Here is a 19,304-nt window from a genome sequence, read left to right on the forward strand (position 1 = left end):
CCGTATTCTATAAACTCATTTACCCAGTCCAGACCGTTTGACAGTTGGTTTGTTGACGTAGGAACGCGCACATGTTGTAAATTGTACCTTTGCAAAAGAGAACGGTGCCGTGAACAACATGGAGTACATTAATAATGCTTCGACCGGAGCAATTTCGTCCGGTTCCGGAGCGGTGAACAAAATCCTGTGCTGCGAATGTGGCGTCCCGATCGAGCCGAATGCCTCGAACATGTGCGTACCGTGCCTTCGGTCGCACGTCGACATCACGGAAAACATTCCGAAGCAGGCGGTGATATTCTTCTGCCGGAACTGCGAGCGCTACCTGAACCCACCGAACGAATGGGTCCAGTGCACGCTAGAATCGAAGGAACTGCTCAGCCTCTGTCTGAAGCGCCTGCAGGGGCTGCGGCAGGTGAAGCTGGTCGATGCGGGCTTCGTTTGGACGGAGCCCCATTCGAAGCGCATCAAGGTGAAGCTGACCGTGCACGGGGAGGTGATGAGCGATGTCGTTCTGCAGCAGGTGTTTGTCGTCGAGTTTACGGTCAACAATCAGATGTGCGACGATTGCCACCGTACGGAGGCGAAGGACTTTTGGCGCTGTATGGTGCAGGTCCGCCAGAAGGCGGTCAACCGGAAGACGCTGTTCTACCTCGAGCAGATGATACTGAAGCACAAGGCGCACGAGAACACGCTCGGCATTAAGCCGAACACGGGTGGGTTGGACTTTTTCTACGCAACCGATGCGCACGCCAGAAAGATGGTCGATTTCATGCAAGCCGTACTGCCGGTGAAGGTGACCAACTCGAAGAAGCTGATTTCGCACGACATCCACAGCAATTCGTACAATTACAAGTACTCGTACGCTATCGACGTGGTGCCCGTGTCGAAGGGAAGTTTGGTGTGCTTGAGCAAGCGACTAACGCAGCAGCTGGGTCACATTGCACCGGTTTGCTTGGTTTCCAAGGTGGCCAATTCGATTCACCTGATCGATCCACAGACGGCACAGAGTAAGTGGAACCTTTTTGGATGGAAGGAGGTGGTGGGTAGTTGTGCGGCATTTCACATTCATTTTCCTACTTTCAGTGGCGGAAGTACAGAACATGGCGTTCTGGAAGAGTCCGTTCGAAGCGATCTGCAACCCAAAGCAGATGGTCGAGTTTGTCGTGATGGACGTGGAGATCATTCGGGAGAATCAGCGGAAAACCTTTCCGGGCCAGGGCCCGGTATCGCACCGTCACACGCTAGCCGACGTTTGGGTGGTGAAATCTTCGGAGCTGGGCATCAACGAAAATACCATCCACGTGAAGTCCCATTTGGGGAATCTGCTCAAACCGGGCGATTACGTGCTGGGGTACGATTTGCGCGAAGCGAACGTAAACAATGCCGATTACGAGAAGCTGAATGCGGACACGGTGCCGGATGTGCTGCTGATCAAGAAGTCGTACGATAAGACCGTGCGCAAGCAGTCGCGTAACTGGAAGCTGAAGCATCTGAACGAGGAAATTGTGGTCGATACGGACATCGAGAACGAGTACAACGAGTTCCTGGAGGACCTGGAGGAGGATCCGGAACTGCGGCAGAATGTGAACATCTTCAAGGACAAGAACAAGCAGCAGATACCGGTCGATACGAACGATATGGACGATCCGTCCGTACCGCGCATCACGCTCGAGGAGATGCTGGACGATCTGGTGCTGGAAGACGAGGAGATGGGCGATGCATCTTGAGTGGATGGGTCCGGTGCATTTGTTTTGCATTCAATATACAAATAAATGTCAATTCAACCACTATTTCACTATACGCCACTGTGTTGTGTGTGTGTGTTTTGTTGTTTATTGGGTTTTGTCTGGCCTTCTTTCCTTTAAGGACTACGTACTTCTTATTTAAACAAACAAATATTATTTATGTTCAGTGTATTGCTCACTCTCTCTCTCTCTCTCTCTCTATCTCTGCTGTGAACTGGTAGGAATATGGTTAGCCACTTCCTACGAAATGCAACGATATGACGACTGGGAACAAACATGCAGTTCGAAAACGAGAATTAGCAGCACGTGTTCAGCTGCCCGTTACCAGTGGGAGAACATAAAAGCAGGGAAGGGCGTTAGCCGCACGTAGACTTGGAAAGCAAAGACGAGATATAAAGGCGCATCTCGACTACGAAACACTTGTTGTTCATTGTTCTACTTGCAAGATGGGAGTTCTATTAGCCAATTTGCATTATCCAATTCGAGGATCTTGTGAATATAGAACACGGTTGTTATCTATCTGCCATTTGCTCTATGCGTCGCTATCTGGCTTTCATCGGAATCCGAAAACAAAACTAAAAAACCCCTATCCCTTGGAGTAGCAATCAAGCGAAAGTAAAGCATATATACGGCACTAAAACACTAAACACTGGTTTGTTGGATGCTGCTACTCTGTGATTTCCGCTTATCGCGCTGCTGCCATCGGTGGCAATGCCGGCATGCCACCGGGGGCACCACCACCACCGCCAACGGCTGAGCCAGGTCCCAGCAGGACCTGCTTCTGTTGTGACTTTTGCATCTCCTCCATCTGGGCGCGCTCGACCTCAAACACGACCGGGGCCAGCATGACCATCGAGCTGGTGAAGAAAATCCACGACACATTGCACGTGAGCGAGTACAGGCCCTTGACGCTTCGCACGGTCAGGTCGGTGACGGCGCCGGAAAACTGGCGCACCGGTTCCGGGAACATCTCCGTCAAACCCCACAGCCGTTCACCCAGGGACTCATCTGGTTCCTGTTGAGGGAGAGAGAGAGTGAGAGGAAAAAAACAAAAACGTTTCAACGAAAGGTCATGGACGAAAGAAAACGGGAGTAAGATGTTTTGTTTATCACACTGATTGATTTGTGTGTGTTGGTTTGGTTTTTTTCGGTTCTTCTCAGTGGGTCTGAACTGTCACACTTACGTCATCGTAATCGTTTGCGCTAGTGGTGCGTGCCACTGTCTTTGAGGGTTGCGGCGGGGTGGATGCGGAGGGCCGGGAAGAAGAGGAAGGTCCTGACGGTGCAGCAGCCGGTGCTGGAGCGGCCGCTGAGGATGAGGAAGCCGGTGCGGCTGGTGCTGCCTCCGGTGCGGCGGCCGGTTTCACGGGCTCGGCTGGTTTAGGTGCTTCTTCCGGCTGGGAAAGAACAAAACATGAATTAAAACATCGTTGCGCAACGCAGTGGAGTAGGGTTTATGTTGCTTCTGCTAGCCAGTTGCTATCATCATGCAACGATGCTGCTAGTTTGCAATTAATTTGTCTACTGCAATCATGTTTTGTGCTACGTTCCAAGCACCAAGAAAGAACATCATTGCACAAGAAGGGCAACCTAGAATGCCTCGCGCACACACAGACACACACAGTCATAGATGGATAATACATACCGTCGAAGGTTTGCGTTCCGGTGTTTCATCCTTGCTGCCGGTGGCCGACTCCATGCCGCTATCCTTATCAGTAGAAATTTCGTCCTCTTCAAGTTTTTCCACCAGCACCACCTCCGGGTCGGAATCCATTCGGACTGTCGGGGGCAGCTGGGAGAAGGAGTCAAGTGGGCAGTGTCGGACCGCGAGGTTCGTTGCACCCTTTTTGTCGCTGGTCACTGAGATGCGGCACACAGCTTTACACAATGCTGAACAACACGTACCGTTGTTAAAAGGAGCCGTAAAACACTATACAACAATCTTTTCTTCGTTCTAGTGCTGTACGGCCGTGGGCAAGGAAAAACACATGCACCCTCGTTTTGCGGATAGTTTGTCAGAATCGGCCCCGATCGATAACAGCACCAATGACGTCTTGCACAACCACGAGTACCCTCAAACGATCAAGTGGATGACAAAATGGAACAACGCTGACAGCACGTTTTTTTGGCTGACAGCTCGTGTGCGGTGCCGTGTTTGTTTTGCTTTGGATTCTCCACGAATCGGTCGGGTTTGCACCAGCGTGCGACGAAATAGCTGTGATAAAATGGCTCTAGCACGCAGCTTATTGCGGTTAGTTTGGCGATGCAATGTGCACCAACTAGCTACACTAGCACAGACAAGGACAACATACCGCTTGGCCAGCTTGGGATGGAATTCCAGTCCACGAAATTGTGAGTTTCGCGCTTATTGCATCATCATGCACAAACTTCGTCTGCTTACATTTAAAAGTACCTGTGTGCCTTCTTTCAGCGTTTTGCACTAATGTTACAGCGCTTGAAGCTCAACAGAGTGGCCCAAATGAAGAGGTGGGTAGGATACAGCCCCGCAAAATGAACCTCATATATACGTGCAAGGTGTGCAACCATCGGAACATGCACATGATATCCAAGCAAGCGTACGAGAAAGGTGTCGTGATAGTGACGTGCGATGGATGCAGCAATCATCATTTGATCGCAGACAACCTGAACTGGTTTACCGACCTGAATGGGAAGCGCAATATTGAAGAGATACTGGCAGAGAAGGGTGAGAAGGTTACGAAAATATTTGAAAAGTAGACGGAAGGCTGGGTAGAATTCCCTGTTGTAAATAAAATTCTTCCGGATTCTGTTATAATTGCGCTAATATTGCGTGTGTTGAAGCTTGGTGTCCGGAATCGGAATGATGCAGATGGATATTGTGGTTATATCACCAGTCTAGCAGTTAACCGAACGAGTGTTCGGGTTGATACAGGAACGATGAAGCTGGGTTTCTGAATTCGCTAACGGTAAGTCCTAATAATTAGATGTGTTTAATGGATTGCTGCAAAAAAAAATTAAACAGGTGTCCCTATATGTGGTGGAAAATAGACATACTCAACCTTTTGAATCTTGGTGTCCTTAAAGGGAATCTAAACCGGTACCTAAGTTGATTTCTAGGATTCAAATCACTCATATCAGGGAGTAATATCGTTTCTTACTTGGGGTAGTACGGGTACTTACGTGGCGGTCCCGTGGTACAGTCATCAACTCGTACGACTCAATAATATGCCCGTCATGGGTTCAAACCTAGAATTGACCATCTTCCCGTATAAAGGATTAACTTATCCGACTGTGTGGTAGTAATTAAGTCTCGAAAGCCTGTATAGGCCAGGCCGGCTTATCCGTGTAGGACGTTACGCCAAGTGGAAGAAGATCTTGGGGTAGTCTACAGCCTCTAGGAAAAAGTAGTAGGTCTTAGACAACGGACAATTTCTAAGTTCATGTTGCAAAGTAATGCTCTACGGGGCCATTCGGTGATTTCTTTCTTACAGATTAAGGCTGTAGGCTGGCTTTCTGGATTCAAGTTGATCCACGACTCCACTATCCATCCGTCACTATCCATGGGGCCCCAAAAACGACAGGGTTTAACGCGGCCATTCTGTCCGATTACTGTTTAATCGCCACAGCGAACACGGAATTGTATTCATATGTGTACCAAGACTGGTATCGAGTTCTTGATTAATTTCAGGACCGGTATGGGTTCAACAAGACAGAGGGTTGGTTTCGGGATTTGTTCCAGTACTGATATGCAGCCTAGTATTGTTTCAAGACCGATATGGATTCAAGATCAGTTCTAGGAACGAAGTAGGATCAGGATCAATTCTACGACCTCTACGTGTTTGGGTGTCCGGTCAAAAAATCATTGTCCTTATATCACATATACCCTCGAAATTATATTACGCAACCCCATAAGCGGGATATATTAACTTCTTCTTCTTCACAAACGTTGTCAGTCAAGGCGTGCCTATACCACTAGTGGGCTTGGTATCCAGCGACTTATTGATTGTCAGTCAGATTTAACAGAATATTAACCTGTTAAATGAGATTTGGTGGAAATTTACAAACTGATTGTTGTTCTATCCTATACGTCAAAAGATGTCCAGCATTATCCGGAGTCGTTCGGAATCGTCCGGAATCGCCCGGAATCATTTGGAGTCGAAGTCATCCGAAATCGCCCGGAGTCGTTGGAAGTCGGAGTCATCTTGAGTTGTCCGGAGTCGTTCGGAATCGTTCGGAGTTGATGATGATTGTCTGGAGTCGTCCGGAATCGGTTGGAGTCTGAGTTGTCCGCAGTCGACCGGATTCGGCCTTCGAAACAAAGGCCTATATACAATGTGCACACGCAAAGTGAAAGAATAAAAAACAACAAAATTAAATGCCTGATCTCAAGCACATTGCATGGGATGGCTCCTGTTGACTCCGACCAACTCCGATTCCGGTCGACTCCGATCGATTCTGCACGACTTCGAATGACATCGACTCCGGCCGACTCCGGACGACTCCAACTCCGAACGATTCCGGTCGGCTCCTGATGACTTCGAACGTTTCCGGACGACTCTGGAGGGCTCCAGACGATTTTAGATAATAAAAGATGTTCTACAGACGAGATTTGATATATGTCCAGTCATGTCAAAGTCAGCATTTTCTTCCACTGGACTCGTTCGCCATTCTATAGTATGCCGTATGGACAGATTACTAGCGACAAGGGCCCCCGGAAGGATGGCCGTTGCCCCCCCACCCCGTCAACAAAATTTTTTAGAGCCTGTGACTGATGATCGAAGGGGCCCTGACTGTTCAATCTCGCAACAGCAAGTTTAGTGCCGCAACCACCCCCCCCCACCCCCGCCACAACAACATTTACCATTTACAGGGGGCCTCAACTCGTCTTTCCGTCTAGGGCCCCCGATACCCTTAATCCGCCACTGGTGGTGGGTCTGATCTTACCTTATGATATAAGAAGGCGAAAGAACTTCCGTGGGAGCCAAAGCCTCTCTAAACTATTCCAACAATTATGATAAACCTACAGTTCTATTATCTAACACAGGGGTCATACGTCTTTCTTTCCATATTATGAATCTGAATACACTCACGATGGTTTGAAAACAACTTGTATGTTTATTTATCTCTTATTCACTCGCCTTTCACCCAACTGCAACCGAATAACAAATGAATGCGAACGTTAATAATCGTCCCCCTATTATGTGTCGTCCTGCAATTAAATTCTCTTTGTTTGCACGTCACAATCTTTGCTCACAGTAGTACGAGCGTATGCATAAAAGCAGTACTGAGTGTGTTGTATCGGTCGGTTTAATATAATCTTTTGATTTATGATGTTTATTTTTTATACTAAAAACTAACTTTTTCCTTTTAATTTGTGCACACATTCTGTGCGCAGTTTCACTTTTAAATAGATACCGTTTTGTTATCCAGTGTGTGCTTTCATTTCTCATTCGTTTAATCACAAGGGAAAGAAACATATGGAAACACAAAAAGTGTGTGTTCGATTTCTTTTTTTCCCTTTTTTATGTTTCTTTAACACAGTTTAAATTTTTGCATCATGATTTTAAAGTAGCTCTGTGCTGATGTTCTCATTCCGCGTACACGTTTACCGCGGTGTCCCTCCTATACATTTTCTCGGTAAAATCAGGAAAACGCCATTCTAACGTATATAAAATATGGATTATTATATTTCAAAATCAGTACACACGTTTAGTTATTTATTGTATGTTTTCTTTATCAATTGTACGGTCAACCGTTTCTTCGGTGTTGATCTTTTTACTTTCCCGTCGTCGTCTGCGTACAAGCGTAACATCTTCCTATTTTTGTCGCACTCAGCTACTCGTTTAGTTACTTCCTGATATGAATGATGCAAGAAAATGCTTCGCTAATGAAAACGGAAAGCAAAAGAAACAACCAAATCATTTCACAATGTTTTCTAACCTAAGCAACATCAACATGCTGTGCTTCATTCTTTCCGTTACACGGCGTTTACGTATCAAAAACACAATGAAATTATGACCACATTTTGCGAGTACTACTCATACTCAATAATGTAAACATTTTGTTACGCTTTTGTGTACATTTCTTTTTATATGCAACTTTCTGTTGATTATTTTTTTCATGTTTTACTGAAAAGGCCACAATATATCTTTTTCCTTTTTTTGTTAGGGTTACATTTTTGCTTGCGTTAATGTGTTATTTTCTTTTATGTTTTTTTTTGGCATGAGTGTTTCATTTATTGGACTTTGGTTTTTACTGCTGGGGGTTGTTAAAACCGATGCATGTCAAGAAAAAGTTGTGGAGATGTGTGTAATGTGTTGAAATTATCATGATCATTCATCCTTTTTCTAATTTGGAATCTTTTAGAGGAATTATAATCAAAAATATTCACAAAATAAACAATGAACATGCAAGACAAATCAGTAGTAAATGATGAGAAATTAAAACACTGAAAATGTATAAGGTATTTCAGTTATTTTTAACAAATTGTCCGCAAAATGTGTGTTGGTTTGGGAACAGTTTATGAAATTATGCTATTATAAATTGAATTGGAGGCTGTAAGCATCGAGCCATACTAGTTTGAAATTAGTTTTAAAAATATGTTTGAAAAAAAGTGAGAAACATTTCACATTCTTACTTGAAAACGGGATGTCAACGTTATTTTATCGTTTTCATTGACCAGTGTATGGAGAAGAAGTAGAACTTTTGCAGGATAAAAAAAAAGTAAGGTACCTTCCATTACTACACCGGTACAACTACAGGCTAAACACGATCGATAAGGTATGCATTACTATATGGATCAAAGAGCCATTATTAGCTAATAGTTATCTCTTGTTGTCTTAGTGTAGGGTTAGCAATAGGATGCTTATTTGAATGCTGTCGCATTATATTCTTTCCCCTCTTCTGCTTGCTTTTAAACCAACTGCTTTACCATCGATAGCTAGAAACTGGGTTTCGTTTGTAATTAGTTGTTGCATTTTTTATGGGGATAGATTATTTATATATCGCATATTAGACGTTCAATAGAAGCACAACGGAAGAATAGTCAATACCCCAGCCAGCGACGAAAGAGTAGACCCAACTCCCCATCTCCCGTAAGTAATAGAGTAGTATGTAACAAGTTTAACATTTTTTATGTGGTTTTATCACGCAGCTCCATGTCTCAATAATACGTATCGCTTAGCGTAAAACACCGTTGTATTGAACAATAATTTATTACGTCGCCTAGCCTCACATCTTGTTTGTTAATTTATTTTATTTATTTATTTGCGTGTTTCCTTCTGCTCGCTCCGGGCTGTTAGCCCCTTAGCGAGATGACAAAAAATACCTCCAAAAATAGCTAATAGTGTGTATGCCCATTCTTTTTGTTTGCTGTATTTAAATTCTGTCAATTGATATCGTCTTTGCTTTGCTTTTAATAATTTCCGATTGTACTCAATCTATTTACGCTTTTACGGGGGCTTTATCGTTAAATATATGGGCGTCGTTTACATCAAACAGTTGGTTCGGAGAGGAGGGTTTTGTATCCGGCAAACGTAGCATTGTAAGCTGGGATGTTTAACTCGAGCTATAGGCTAAAAAAGCAAGAGGGGGAGGTGCACGTTGGAAAGCTAAAACAACGTCAATCCTACCTTTACAACGGGCCTATACTTAAACCGTTTGGTAGACAAGCGCGAAGCGCGTCAGCCAATTCATTTTGGTGGTGCGTTTTAGATCGTTTGGTGTTTAACTTTGAAGACCGTTCTGTTTTCTCACTAGCTTATTAGCTCTACCAATTTACGCGGATAATGACTTATGCTTCGCCACACCAATTCAGCTACTTTGGGGGTTGCGGTGGTGCAGCTAACTGATTTGTTTACAGCTCGGTAGGAGTTTGCCTTCAATTCAAGTATTTTCGAGTCTCATGTGGTGGGGAGGGGGCGGAGGGGTGGTGTTTTTACTTCATTTTGAGAGCCTAAATCGGGTTGGGATTATCGAGGCAGCCTCACTCACCCTTTGAAGGATGTATGACTGACCGGGAAGGAACAGTGCACAAGAGTGTGTGTGTGAGAAAGAGAGACAGCATAGTTGCAATCATTCGTGCCATTTGTTTGGGATGATCCATAAAGTTGTAGGCTGCTCCTTTTGCTGCTCGGGAAAATAGTTTCGTACGGGGCTCGGTAAAAAATGGGCCTCGGTTTCAAAATTCGCTTTTAAAAATCGTTCTAAAAATAACGCCCCACATTGTGTTTCATTGTGGGGCTATACAGTACCATTCACTTTGCTTATTGTGCACGTTTCATAGCGATCTTTGTCGGAAAGAAAGCGGCTCGCAAAGTTTGTCTGCTGTTTAAAAATTTCAACATTGAGCCTGCGTGTTCCCCTCCGCTCACTGGTGTAAAAATCAGTCACATGACTTTATTTTGCTCTCCAATCCGTAGGCGATTGCAAGCATTACATTCCTGTTGATTTCTTTTTCAGCTCACTTCTTTTTGTCACTTCTCACACCATCCTGCTTGCCCGTGTGTATATCGCCGCGTTCATCCTTTCCCCCATTTGATAGCAAAACATTGTTTTTTCTTTGTTGTTTTGTTGTTTTGCAAATGTTATAATGATGAGTTTGGTTATGCGATGCATTTTATCGCGTTTACTTATCTTCGCATTGCATTTTTTAAACATTAAGTAATAAACAGCTGCTTTAACATTTACACTCTCTAAATTGTTGTTCTGGTTGATTTGTGATGTTTACCTGTTCCTACATGTCTCGAGCATCGCGTCTAGCATTTTATGACGTAGATTTTTAGGGCCAATGCAAATGCCCACTTCTTGTTAGCAAATTAGATTAATTTCAAAAACATCTCTTAACATTTTTGTAATATCATATCAAACGAAGTATGAGACAAATACACTTTTGCATCGAATTGCTGTACACTTAAAGGTAAGCATGTCTTAAATAGATGGAGATGAAATGTATGAACGTAAAATGAAACCAAACGAAACCGTAATGCGTAATTGTGCGTGTCTTTACTTCCTATACACAGCAATTTTAATTGTAAGCATCATTTCTAACCCCAGTACATGTTGTTGTTTCCTTTTGCTTTTGCAAATCGCTTCCCTTTCCCTTTTTACCTGTTTACACATTTACTTGCTACCACAAATGGCGATCGCGCGCCCTACGCCAACGTGCACCGAAAAAAAAGGAGCAGCATACTGATACATTCTTATCGCAAAACGGTTTCTTCCTTAACACGTACGTATAGCGTTATAGTCTAGAAAACATAACAATATTGGCGCTATTTGCCCAAGACACACACACATACACACATACAGAGAGACATTTCGTTCAACAAATGAGAACAGAAGCAGCTTGTTTGTTTGTCAATGTAAAAAAATATCAACGACAACGACGACTCGACTCGGGCGATGAGCCCTTTTTATTTCCTATTCACAATATGCGCAGCCCATCTCTACAACGGCCTCGGGCGCCTTAAACTGGCTGAATATTTAGTAGCGTTAAACGTAGATGCTTTTCCCACCTTGTGTTCGGGTTTGTGTTTGTTTTAAACCGTAGTTTTGAATAGTTTTATGTTTTTGTTTGTTGTTTATCTTTCTTCTATGATTCTCCTTCGATCATCACACACACTGCAGCACAACACACTCTGCTTCGTTCATTCATTCATTCATCACGCATTCATACACTGACCAACAACCACCGACACTGCAAGGACGTCTCTTGGGTATCAAATTTCCCTACCACCTTTCGCTCCCTCTCTCTCAATTCCTGTACAGACTGCTGCTCTTTCCAGCATTTCACGGACCAGCATGCATGCACCGGTTCCTTTTTGTTGCCTCTGTTGCCTTTACAGCTGCTGCTGCTGCTGCTGCAAGCTCTTCCTTAAAATTGCTTAAACTTACGTCTAGTTGCATTTTTGTTCCAAGCATCAAGCACTTTAAATAGCGGTGGTGATATTTTTGTTCACATAACACGCCAACAGGCCGACGAGCGCACTGCGTGTATCTAGTTTCGATAGAAGGAATACTACTTTAAAGCATCTGCTTTGCTGCAATATCGGAGTATACTTTTACATGGGTAATTACAAACATTAGCGGTAAAGATATTTTGATGGCGCTTTTCAGAAAGTGTATCCGTGCTATCTCCACACGCACGCATTCGTTTATGAGTTTTGTTTTCAGTGTTTTGTTTTACTTTATTTCTTATTGTAGTATTTAGTTCTGTGCGTAACACTGCTACGGGTAAAGACAACAATCAAACCAACTTAAACACGTCAAAAATTAAACCGTAAAATCTAGAAAGCTGATACTTCCCGGGGCAATTAAGGAGATATTTGCAGCTCTAAACACTGATAACGACAAATGGATGCTAATTAATTTTATTACATTGGTTTTTTCTTCTTCAATCGCTGCGATTTGGTTTGTCTTTTTCGCTACAAATGGCTTCTTTGCCTAGATGGTGATTGCAAGCTATCTTATCCGAAATTATCCGAATGCATTTCAATCGGAGAACAGACTGACTACAAAAGAAAAAAACATTTTCTTTTCAACGTCGGGTACAAACGCTTTACCATTGTTGGTTCACTAATCAGTCAAATTGTTTTAATTTTGTGTTCAATAGTTTGACAAAATAACAAGAAAACTTATTTACGATTGCTTCCTATTATAGTTTAAATTCGCTTCTTCACATTCCGAGAAGATGTTTTCTACAACAAGAACCAAAAAAAGTCTAAATAAGCTTCAAAACAGCGAAACCATCTGTCAGATGAGAAGAAGATCTTAATTAAAGCATTAGTTTGGTAGTCAATTCACGACGGGGCTGTGCTGTAGAGATGTACTAGCCGGGGCCGTACCGCAAAGCATAGGGTTGCCGGCGGCGAGTGGCTTGCTTGACGACGGATCGGGGTTGGTGGAAACCTTCGTCCTGAGCACGCGTTTTACAGCAGCAATCGGGCAAACTCTGTGGAGCAAAAGAAAGAAAAAAAAATGCGGGAGTTCCCGACACGGTACAGAGTGAAAAGAAAAGCAAAATAAAACACCAGACACACATTATTGCACGTTCGAAAACGATGTTGCAGCAGGGGGATTGCAAGTGGATCGAATTACCGCTGCCATTACCATCCATCGCATATCAGGGGAGGGTGAGTGGGATAAAAACAGGAAAAAATTGAGGAAAACTGGGAAAATAAAGGAACGGGAAATGGTGGATGGCTCCGCATTTGCGCTGTCATTCTGGGAATTTTTGTATCAAAAATTGAAACCTATCCACTGGCAACAGTGAAACGGGGCCAACAACAGGAGCCCCCCCGAACAACAATGTTGGTGTGAGTGTTGTTGTTTACGGCACAAATTAAGTTACTGGAGCCCGGATCGTCATCTCGTCGTCATAGTGGTATAATTGTGGTGTGGAAACGAGGAGCTTTCGTGTTTGATTTTTCATCCAGACAACTGAATGACAAACAACTGCCGGCAACTGGAAATCCAATTTTGGAGATCCCAGAAAATCATCGTCAGGCTTTTTTTCCGCAGATGTTGTATTTGAGCGGAATGTGTACGCGTTGATGTACTGCAAGGTGGAGCAGATATAGACAGAGAGTTTTTTTGCACCAGAGGTAATCGTTTGTTAACGCTTTAATATATGGTGTGACTTTATTTCTCGCAACTTTTGAAATTGATTATTTATGTGCTTCATACTTAACATGTGTTCTACAGCCTAATCACAACCTTTCTGCCGCTTCCCCGTGCTGTGACAGGAGAGGACGGATATTTCTATCCGAGAGGGTTCCTGCATTCTTAACGTGAGCACAACTAAGTCTCCACTTTCAGCTGTTGAATTCTTCCCTTCACTAAAAAATCATTAATACTTCCATTTGCTTAAGACACTAACCTTGCACCGTGCGTGTATTATTTGTTTAATTAGAAGCTCCTAAGGGCGCTAGAGAAATGTACATCCTAGTTTAACAGTAAACGAGCGAGTTATGTCGCTGCCGGTGTGCACTGCGTATGTGTGTGTGTGTGTGTTTGAGAGGGGACACTTGGAAATAAAGTGGACGTGTGTGATGCCATAGCTGCTCGCCTGTATCCTTTATTTCGCTGTGTATGTTGTCTTGATTTTGGTTTTTTTCTATTTTTCTGCTTGATGTAAGATATCTATACACGCTCATAAACATAGAAACGCACACATACACACACACGCACAATCTGTGAACACGGTGCAAAAGAAACGGGGAAACTAGATGTGCCTCATTTCTTCGGTGGTTGCACCAGCGCATCGAAATTGTTAAGGAAAAAGTTTTGAAAGTCTGCAAAAAAGAGGAAAAGAAAAGAGAAAACAGTTCGGTGTGCGGTCTTTCCATAGAGAGGGTTGGTGAACGGTTGAACAACACACGCACACACACAAACCCGCGCTGAGACCCAATGGAGGCGCACACGCTGGATGAGTTGGTTGAGCTGCATTACGCACGCAAGATGCATTGCCGATCTGGGCACGTGGAGCAACAACAAAGAAAACTCAGGCTATTATGTACAGATCAGTGAACACCATCACCACAAATGCTGCGACAGATATGATGAGCGAGAGCATAATTTGTGAATGGTAGGCGCATAATGGGCGAAAACTGTGCGTTGGTTATTTTAAATCAAGAGGCTGCCAAGATGCAGCTGCACGAGCGAGCGTTTAATGCTTTACTGTTTGACATAGACACACACACACGCATACACACAAAGCGTGGAACATAGGAACAAACATTTGATCTTAACCTGTTGTAAACGATGGACATGTTTTATTCTGTACAAGCCTATTTAATTTATAGATTGTCGGTGAATAAATATGCGTTCAAGAAAATGTTATTCTTTTTTTATTTATTTTTAAAGTATCTTCTAAAGTATCACACGTATCGACATTTTGCGTTCAGTTGCTTAATTTTGATTTATATGTTATTTTTTGTAACAAATTTGGGGGCTTTTCATCTACATTTTCCGTATATTTTGTACTGTGTAAGCATTTAACGGAATTTTAACAACAACACTAACTATAGATCAGGTGACTCGCTAACTTCAATGTGTAGGTCCGTTCAATGAGGTTCACTCGCTGTTAGACTTCAACATCTCACTCTTCATTTGGCACTACAACCATTGTCGGTCTAGGCCTGCCTGCACCACTAATGGGTTTGGCTTGGCTTTTAGTGACTTGGGCTGGTGACTGATTACACATAGCAGAATAGTCGATATTCGTGAAATTATATTACAGTACTTGTAGACCCTCTTGATGGATCAATAACGAAATAAAAGTGCTAGTGATTGAGTGCGTATCTTGAAAGCAATAAAATTAAAAGTGCATTCAAATTACACAGACACAAAATTTAAATTGGTAATATAAAAATCTGAAATCTCTGTTGGTTAAAAATATGCTTGGTTGGCTAAAAACAATGCTTTGTGAAATCTGAATCTGTTTACTGCGCGGAGTGCAAGCTAAGCACTTCTTTATTTTCTCATTTCATGTCTTGTTACAATCTTATAATGGCAGAATTGGCTAATAAAATATCGTACAGACAAGCTTGCACTAACTTATTTTATTACAGCTCTTCAAAATGCTTAAGACGAATGCTTCATTCCCATTACGAATAAAACAAGGACTACAGTTTCCGGAATAATTCAGCTCCTGTACTACCCTCAACTTATTGCATTGTGTGGTTTTATCTTCGCTCGCTATAAATCGTTCGTTACTCGTTCTCGGGCCCACGTTTAACAACAGCTGCGCAACAAACGCGATCCGCTTTCGGATGCGCTGTTCGCTTTAATGGTTTAATTGGATGGCTATTAATTTTAGTGCACAATAAACTTCACACCCTTCGCACCAAAAACCCCAAAATGAGCCTTTCTGGTCGGTTTCGAGCGGGTGTTAAGCGACCGGCGACCTCAGCCATACCCACAACTGCGGTTACGGTAGCGTGGCTGAGCCACAGTATTATGCGGATGTTCGAACCGCCAGGATTGTCAGGTCGTTGGGTTTAATTAAATTAACACCATCTTTCTCTCGCTCGCTTATCCCTATCGATGCCGTTTGCCACGTGCAAGCGACAAAGGAAAGGACAAAAGCACACTACGGACAAAATTTACGCTTCATTCCTAACGACAGTTTGGTTTCAAGGCCAAGGTAGCCAACGGAGGCATTCAAATATTCTTTGCCCGCTGATATGGGGTGGAAGTTCGGGGGCGTGATGGAGGACGCACTGACCGTAACATATAATCCACCGTAACCACCGTGTGTTGTTCCCAGTTGGGTCGGGTTGAAAGGTCACTGATTTAGTGACTGGTAGTCTGGTGGAGCGATAATGAACACATTAACTATGGCGGCAATGCAATTTAGTACCGGAACATGCTGACTCAGCCCGAATTCCAATTGTCGTATAATGGTGGCGGCTGGGAGAGGGTGTTACTGGCTGAGGTCGATCGGGTTGGATTCTAGTTTACTGGCCATCAACGGGGACGAGTTTATTTGGTCGAATCGGACGAGTCCCGGTTACAATGAAATCAGTGTTTGTTTGATGTGAAAATAGACTTACGACATAGAATGGCTCCGGGGGAAATGTTCTTCATATGGTGGTATAATCTCTTTTTATGTACATACAGTTCCAAGAATAACGGCTTATTGTATCATATTTGATTATTAAAATAACCTTCCCTGTTCCGCTTAGTCTCAAGAAACCAATTTAATCAAACACTCTATTACATTATCACACTTTTCGGTTAATTTGCTGTCACTCGTTTGAAAACTCTCATGCATTTCACTAGGCATTATTGCTTCTCTGTTCTTCATTCATGTTGTGTAAATTACAAGTGCATTCGTTTTTCCCCCAACGCCAAACAGTGGTTATTAAAATACACAATCAAAGACCATTCACGATTATCGGAAGGAACCTGCAAGCGCACCACAAGTGAAATCCTCTCCCATGCACTTGCTATACCAACAAATCTTCACAGAAAAATGGGCTATACAGGCTATGTAAGGCAGGTGTACTTTAGCTTCCCAAGGATGCTTCCGTTTTTGCTACCAATGTGGGATGGATGGATGGATTGAGAAGGCAAAAAGGGTCATGGGAATGAGGAAAAGACGGGACATTTTGGTGGCTGCGAATATGCTTCCCCAGGCAATGGCAAAGGTACAGATGAGCGGTACATTATGGAACGGCACTTTACTTTGTAAACCCCACACCTCAACTACGGGCACACCTTCTTACCTTCGTAGTTGATTCGACCGTCCTTATCGGCATCGGCAAGCTCGAGCATCTCGTTCAGCTGGTATTCGGTCACATTCTCGCCGATCATGTCCATGGCGGATTTCAGTTCGTCTCTCGTGATGTACCCGTTGCCGTCACGATCGAACACCCTGCGGAATGGGAGGGGAAAGTGAAGAAAGAAAGTGTTAACTGCAGCTTGCAAGCTTCTGTTGTGCGGGGGTTTTCAAGAGCACTTTGGAAGTGCTTTATCTCTAATGAAGAGTTATTTGCATAGAATCGGTGGTGAAAATCCGAAGTAGTGATCAAAAATATGTTTAACTTGATTGTTATGGTAGTGGCGAAGTAAATAACGATTTGAAATTATTCATTTCAATATGGAAACAATTACTCAGACTTACTTAAAAATTTAATAAATATTAAATTAATAAATATATAAATATTAATAATATATTGCTGATAATTGGGTAGATATTTGGTAAAGATCAAAGCAGAATCCAATTAGGTTTAGAAAAAGAGCTAGTGAAGCAAAATATATTTCCAGTTGAAGTCTTGTTCAGTTTGAAATGCTCTTAAATTTCTAAATGCGATGAATTTGTTGGTTCTTGGGGTGCATTATTACGACATCACCTTTTTTCACAATAATCCAACGCATTTTTACGTTCCATTAGTGATGAAAAAAGCACCAATGTTACTATTATACATGTTGTTGAAAATTTGATTTCAAAATAGTATGTTATTTAACTAGTTACTGGACTTTTTTTAATTCAATTTGTTACTTGTGTATAACTTTTAAATATGTTGTATTTTGTCTTGTTTCGAATCCTAATTATCAATTAAATTTCTATCATTATTATTATTACTACTGTTACTAATATTATCCTTTTGGTTCTTTTATTATTATCGTTAATAATAATAACAATAATAATAATAATATTAATAATAATAATAATGATAATAATAATAATAATAATAATAATAATAATAATAATAATAATAATAATAATAATAATAATAATAATAAAAATAATAATAATAATAATAATAATAATAATAATAATAATAATAATAATAATAATAATAATAATAATTATTATTATTATTATTATAGTAATAATAATAATGATATTTAATTATATGCTATACTAAGGGCTAATCAACCAAATCCAAAAAATAAGTTAAATTCCTTTCTGAGTATTCACCATAAAAAATATCCAAAGATATAAATAAAACAAGAACCACTGATTAAAAAAGGTCAATTTGACTTCCACAAAACTTTCAAAATGCCAGATTTGCCTATTTGGCTTTGATCAAATTGTGAATAGAACACTCTTATTGTTTGGGGGTCAATGTGCGTGCAGCAAATGAATTAAATTAATTACAAAGAAATTATGAAAATCGGTACTACCAAGAAGGACTTCCAACCACCCAAGCGACACCTTACTACCTAGCTGTATTTTGTTTAGCTCAAGCAGAAATTAATATACACCTGACTACAGCCTGCTGCTTATCTTCAATTAAAGCTAACTTCTTTTTGTACGCATCACTGTAATGGCAACTGTGGGGCCGGTTGGAAGTGTCTCTTCTGCTCCGCTTAGCATGTAAGCCGCTTTGGGCAGCCAAAAGACTGCCCAGGGCCTAACAAATTCGTATAAAAAGAAAAATCGTGCGAAGAGACGTGGCGGAAGGAAGCTTACCGAAACGCTGCCACCAGATCCTGCGTTAAATCGTCGTCGGCTGCCTGGGCGGGATTATTGCTACTGCTACTGCTGCTGCTGGTGTTGCTGTCGTCTTTTAGGGCCTGTATTCTCGCCACCCACTGGAGGAACTCTGTTTCGTCTATCAGTCCACTGCCTGGTGGCGGGAAGCAGCGCGTGGGAAAGAGAGAAAAAAAGGAAAAATAACCGGAACCGGCATGAGAAAATGGCATTAAAAAATTGTGAATAAGAAAAAAAACACCAAGGGGGAAAGGTAAACGGCGAGTAGATTAGCTGGGATTGAAGTTGAAAATTGTTTGTGTTTATTTTTTTTTTCTCTTTCTCTCTTTCACTTTCATTACACCAAAAACACACCATGCCTCATAACACGGATTGGCGTGCCGGGCAGCATTTCCTGTAGCAGACCCCTGCATGCATTAACGATCCCCACGCGCCCGATCGGGGGTGCAAAATAAAATAAAAAACGGTAACGACTCACGCACACACACACCGAAATGAGGTGAGAGAAAAAATGAACCGTAATAATATAAAGCCCTGCCCGGGCAAATTTTATGCTGCTTCATTAGGCAGGGTTTATTTCGTTTGAAGTTGAAGCACCAGAGCTTTGGTTCGAGCTTTTCGCGAAGGTGGTGTGG

At 42.3% G+C, this 19,304-nt stretch overlaps 4 protein-coding genes across 12 annotated transcripts in view; 2 read left to right on the forward strand and 2 right to left on the reverse strand.

Annotated features, from left to right (window-relative positions):
- Positions 1 to 39: 39 nt before the first annotated feature.
- Positions 40 to 1,800, forward strand: LOC120895618 (60S ribosomal export protein NMD3). The gene is made up of 2 exons (XM_040299121.1): positions 40 to 1,007; positions 1,084 to 1,800. The coding sequence occupies exons 1-2, from the start codon at positions 119 to 121 to the stop codon at positions 1,725 to 1,727; spliced, it is 1,533 nt and encodes a 510-aa protein (XP_040155055.1). The 5' UTR covers positions 40 to 118; the 3' UTR covers positions 1,728 to 1,800.
- LOC120895668 (mitochondrial import receptor subunit TOM22 homolog) lies at positions 1,791 to 3,545 on the reverse strand. The gene is made up of 3 exons (XM_040299213.1): positions 3,391 to 3,545; positions 2,930 to 3,142; positions 1,791 to 2,760 (listed from the first exon to the last, which is right to left on the reverse strand). The coding sequence occupies exons 1-3, from the start codon at positions 3,517 to 3,519 to the stop codon at positions 2,431 to 2,433; spliced, it is 672 nt and encodes a 223-aa protein (XP_040155147.1). The 5' UTR covers positions 3,520 to 3,545; the 3' UTR covers positions 1,791 to 2,430.
- A 170-nt stretch (positions 3,546 to 3,715) lies between these two features.
- Positions 3,716 to 4,548, forward strand: LOC120895677 (DNL-type zinc finger protein-like). Its single transcript, XM_040299225.1, has 2 exons — positions 3,716 to 4,097; positions 4,177 to 4,548. Exons 1-2 carry the CDS (start codon positions 3,734 to 3,736, stop codon positions 4,479 to 4,481), a joined length of 669 nt encoding a protein of 222 aa, XP_040155159.1. The 5' UTR covers positions 3,716 to 3,733; the 3' UTR covers positions 4,482 to 4,548.
- A 2,268-nt stretch (positions 4,549 to 6,816) lies between these two features.
- The window catches only part of LOC120895625 (calcium-binding protein E63-1), a 77,679-nt gene continuing 65,191 nt past the window's right edge, over positions 6,817 to 19,304 (reverse strand). For 8 of the 9 annotated variants that reach the window (XM_040299175.1, XM_040299166.1, XM_040299183.1 and 5 more), the window contains 3 exons: positions 18,649 to 18,805; positions 16,955 to 17,103; positions 13,329 to 14,017 (listed from right to left, as the gene is read on the reverse strand). In XM_040299175.1, coding sequence (XP_040155109.1) covers positions 13,959 to 14,017; positions 16,955 to 17,103; positions 18,649 to 18,805 — 365 coding nt within the window. In that variant the 3' untranslated portion in view covers positions 13,329 to 13,958. Of the gene's footprint in view, positions 12,676 to 13,328; positions 14,018 to 16,954; positions 17,104 to 18,648; positions 18,806 to 19,304 lie in introns of those variants that run through there. The other variant, XM_040299140.1, reaches the window with a different exon arrangement.

Source organism: Anopheles arabiensis, chromosome 2 (assembly GCF_016920715.1).
Source record: "Anopheles arabiensis isolate DONGOLA chromosome 2, AaraD3, whole genome shotgun sequence".
In the NCBI taxonomy this organism is placed as follows: domain Eukaryota; kingdom Metazoa; phylum Arthropoda; class Insecta; order Diptera; family Culicidae; genus Anopheles; species Anopheles arabiensis.

Coding starts and splice junctions, on each gene's coding strand:
- LOC120895618 (XM_040299121.1), top strand. CDS start 119: ATGGAGTACATTAATAATGCTTCGACCGGAGCAATTTCGTCCGGTTCC. Junction 1,008..1,083: donor CGATCCACAGACGGCACAGA/GTAAGTGGAACC, acceptor TCCTACTTTCAG/TGGCGGAAGTACAGAACATG.
- LOC120895668 (XM_040299213.1), bottom strand. CDS start 3,519: ATGGATTCCGACCCGGAGGTGGTGCTGGTGGAAAAACTTGAAGAGGAC. Junction 3,143..3,390: donor CGGAACGCAAACCTTCGACG/GTATGTATTATC, acceptor GTTCTTTCCCAG/CCGGAAGAAGCACCTAAACC. Junction 2,761..2,929: donor GCGCAAACGATTACGATGAC/GTAAGTGTGACA, acceptor CTCCCTCAACAG/GAACCAGATGAGTCCCTGGG.
- LOC120895677 (XM_040299225.1), top strand. CDS start 3,734: ATGCACCCTCGTTTTGCGGATAGTTTGTCAGAATCGGCCCCGATCGAT. Junction 4,098..4,176: donor GAATTCCAGTCCACGAAATT/GTGAGTTTCGCG, acceptor GCCTTCTTTCAG/CGTTTTGCACTAATGTTACA.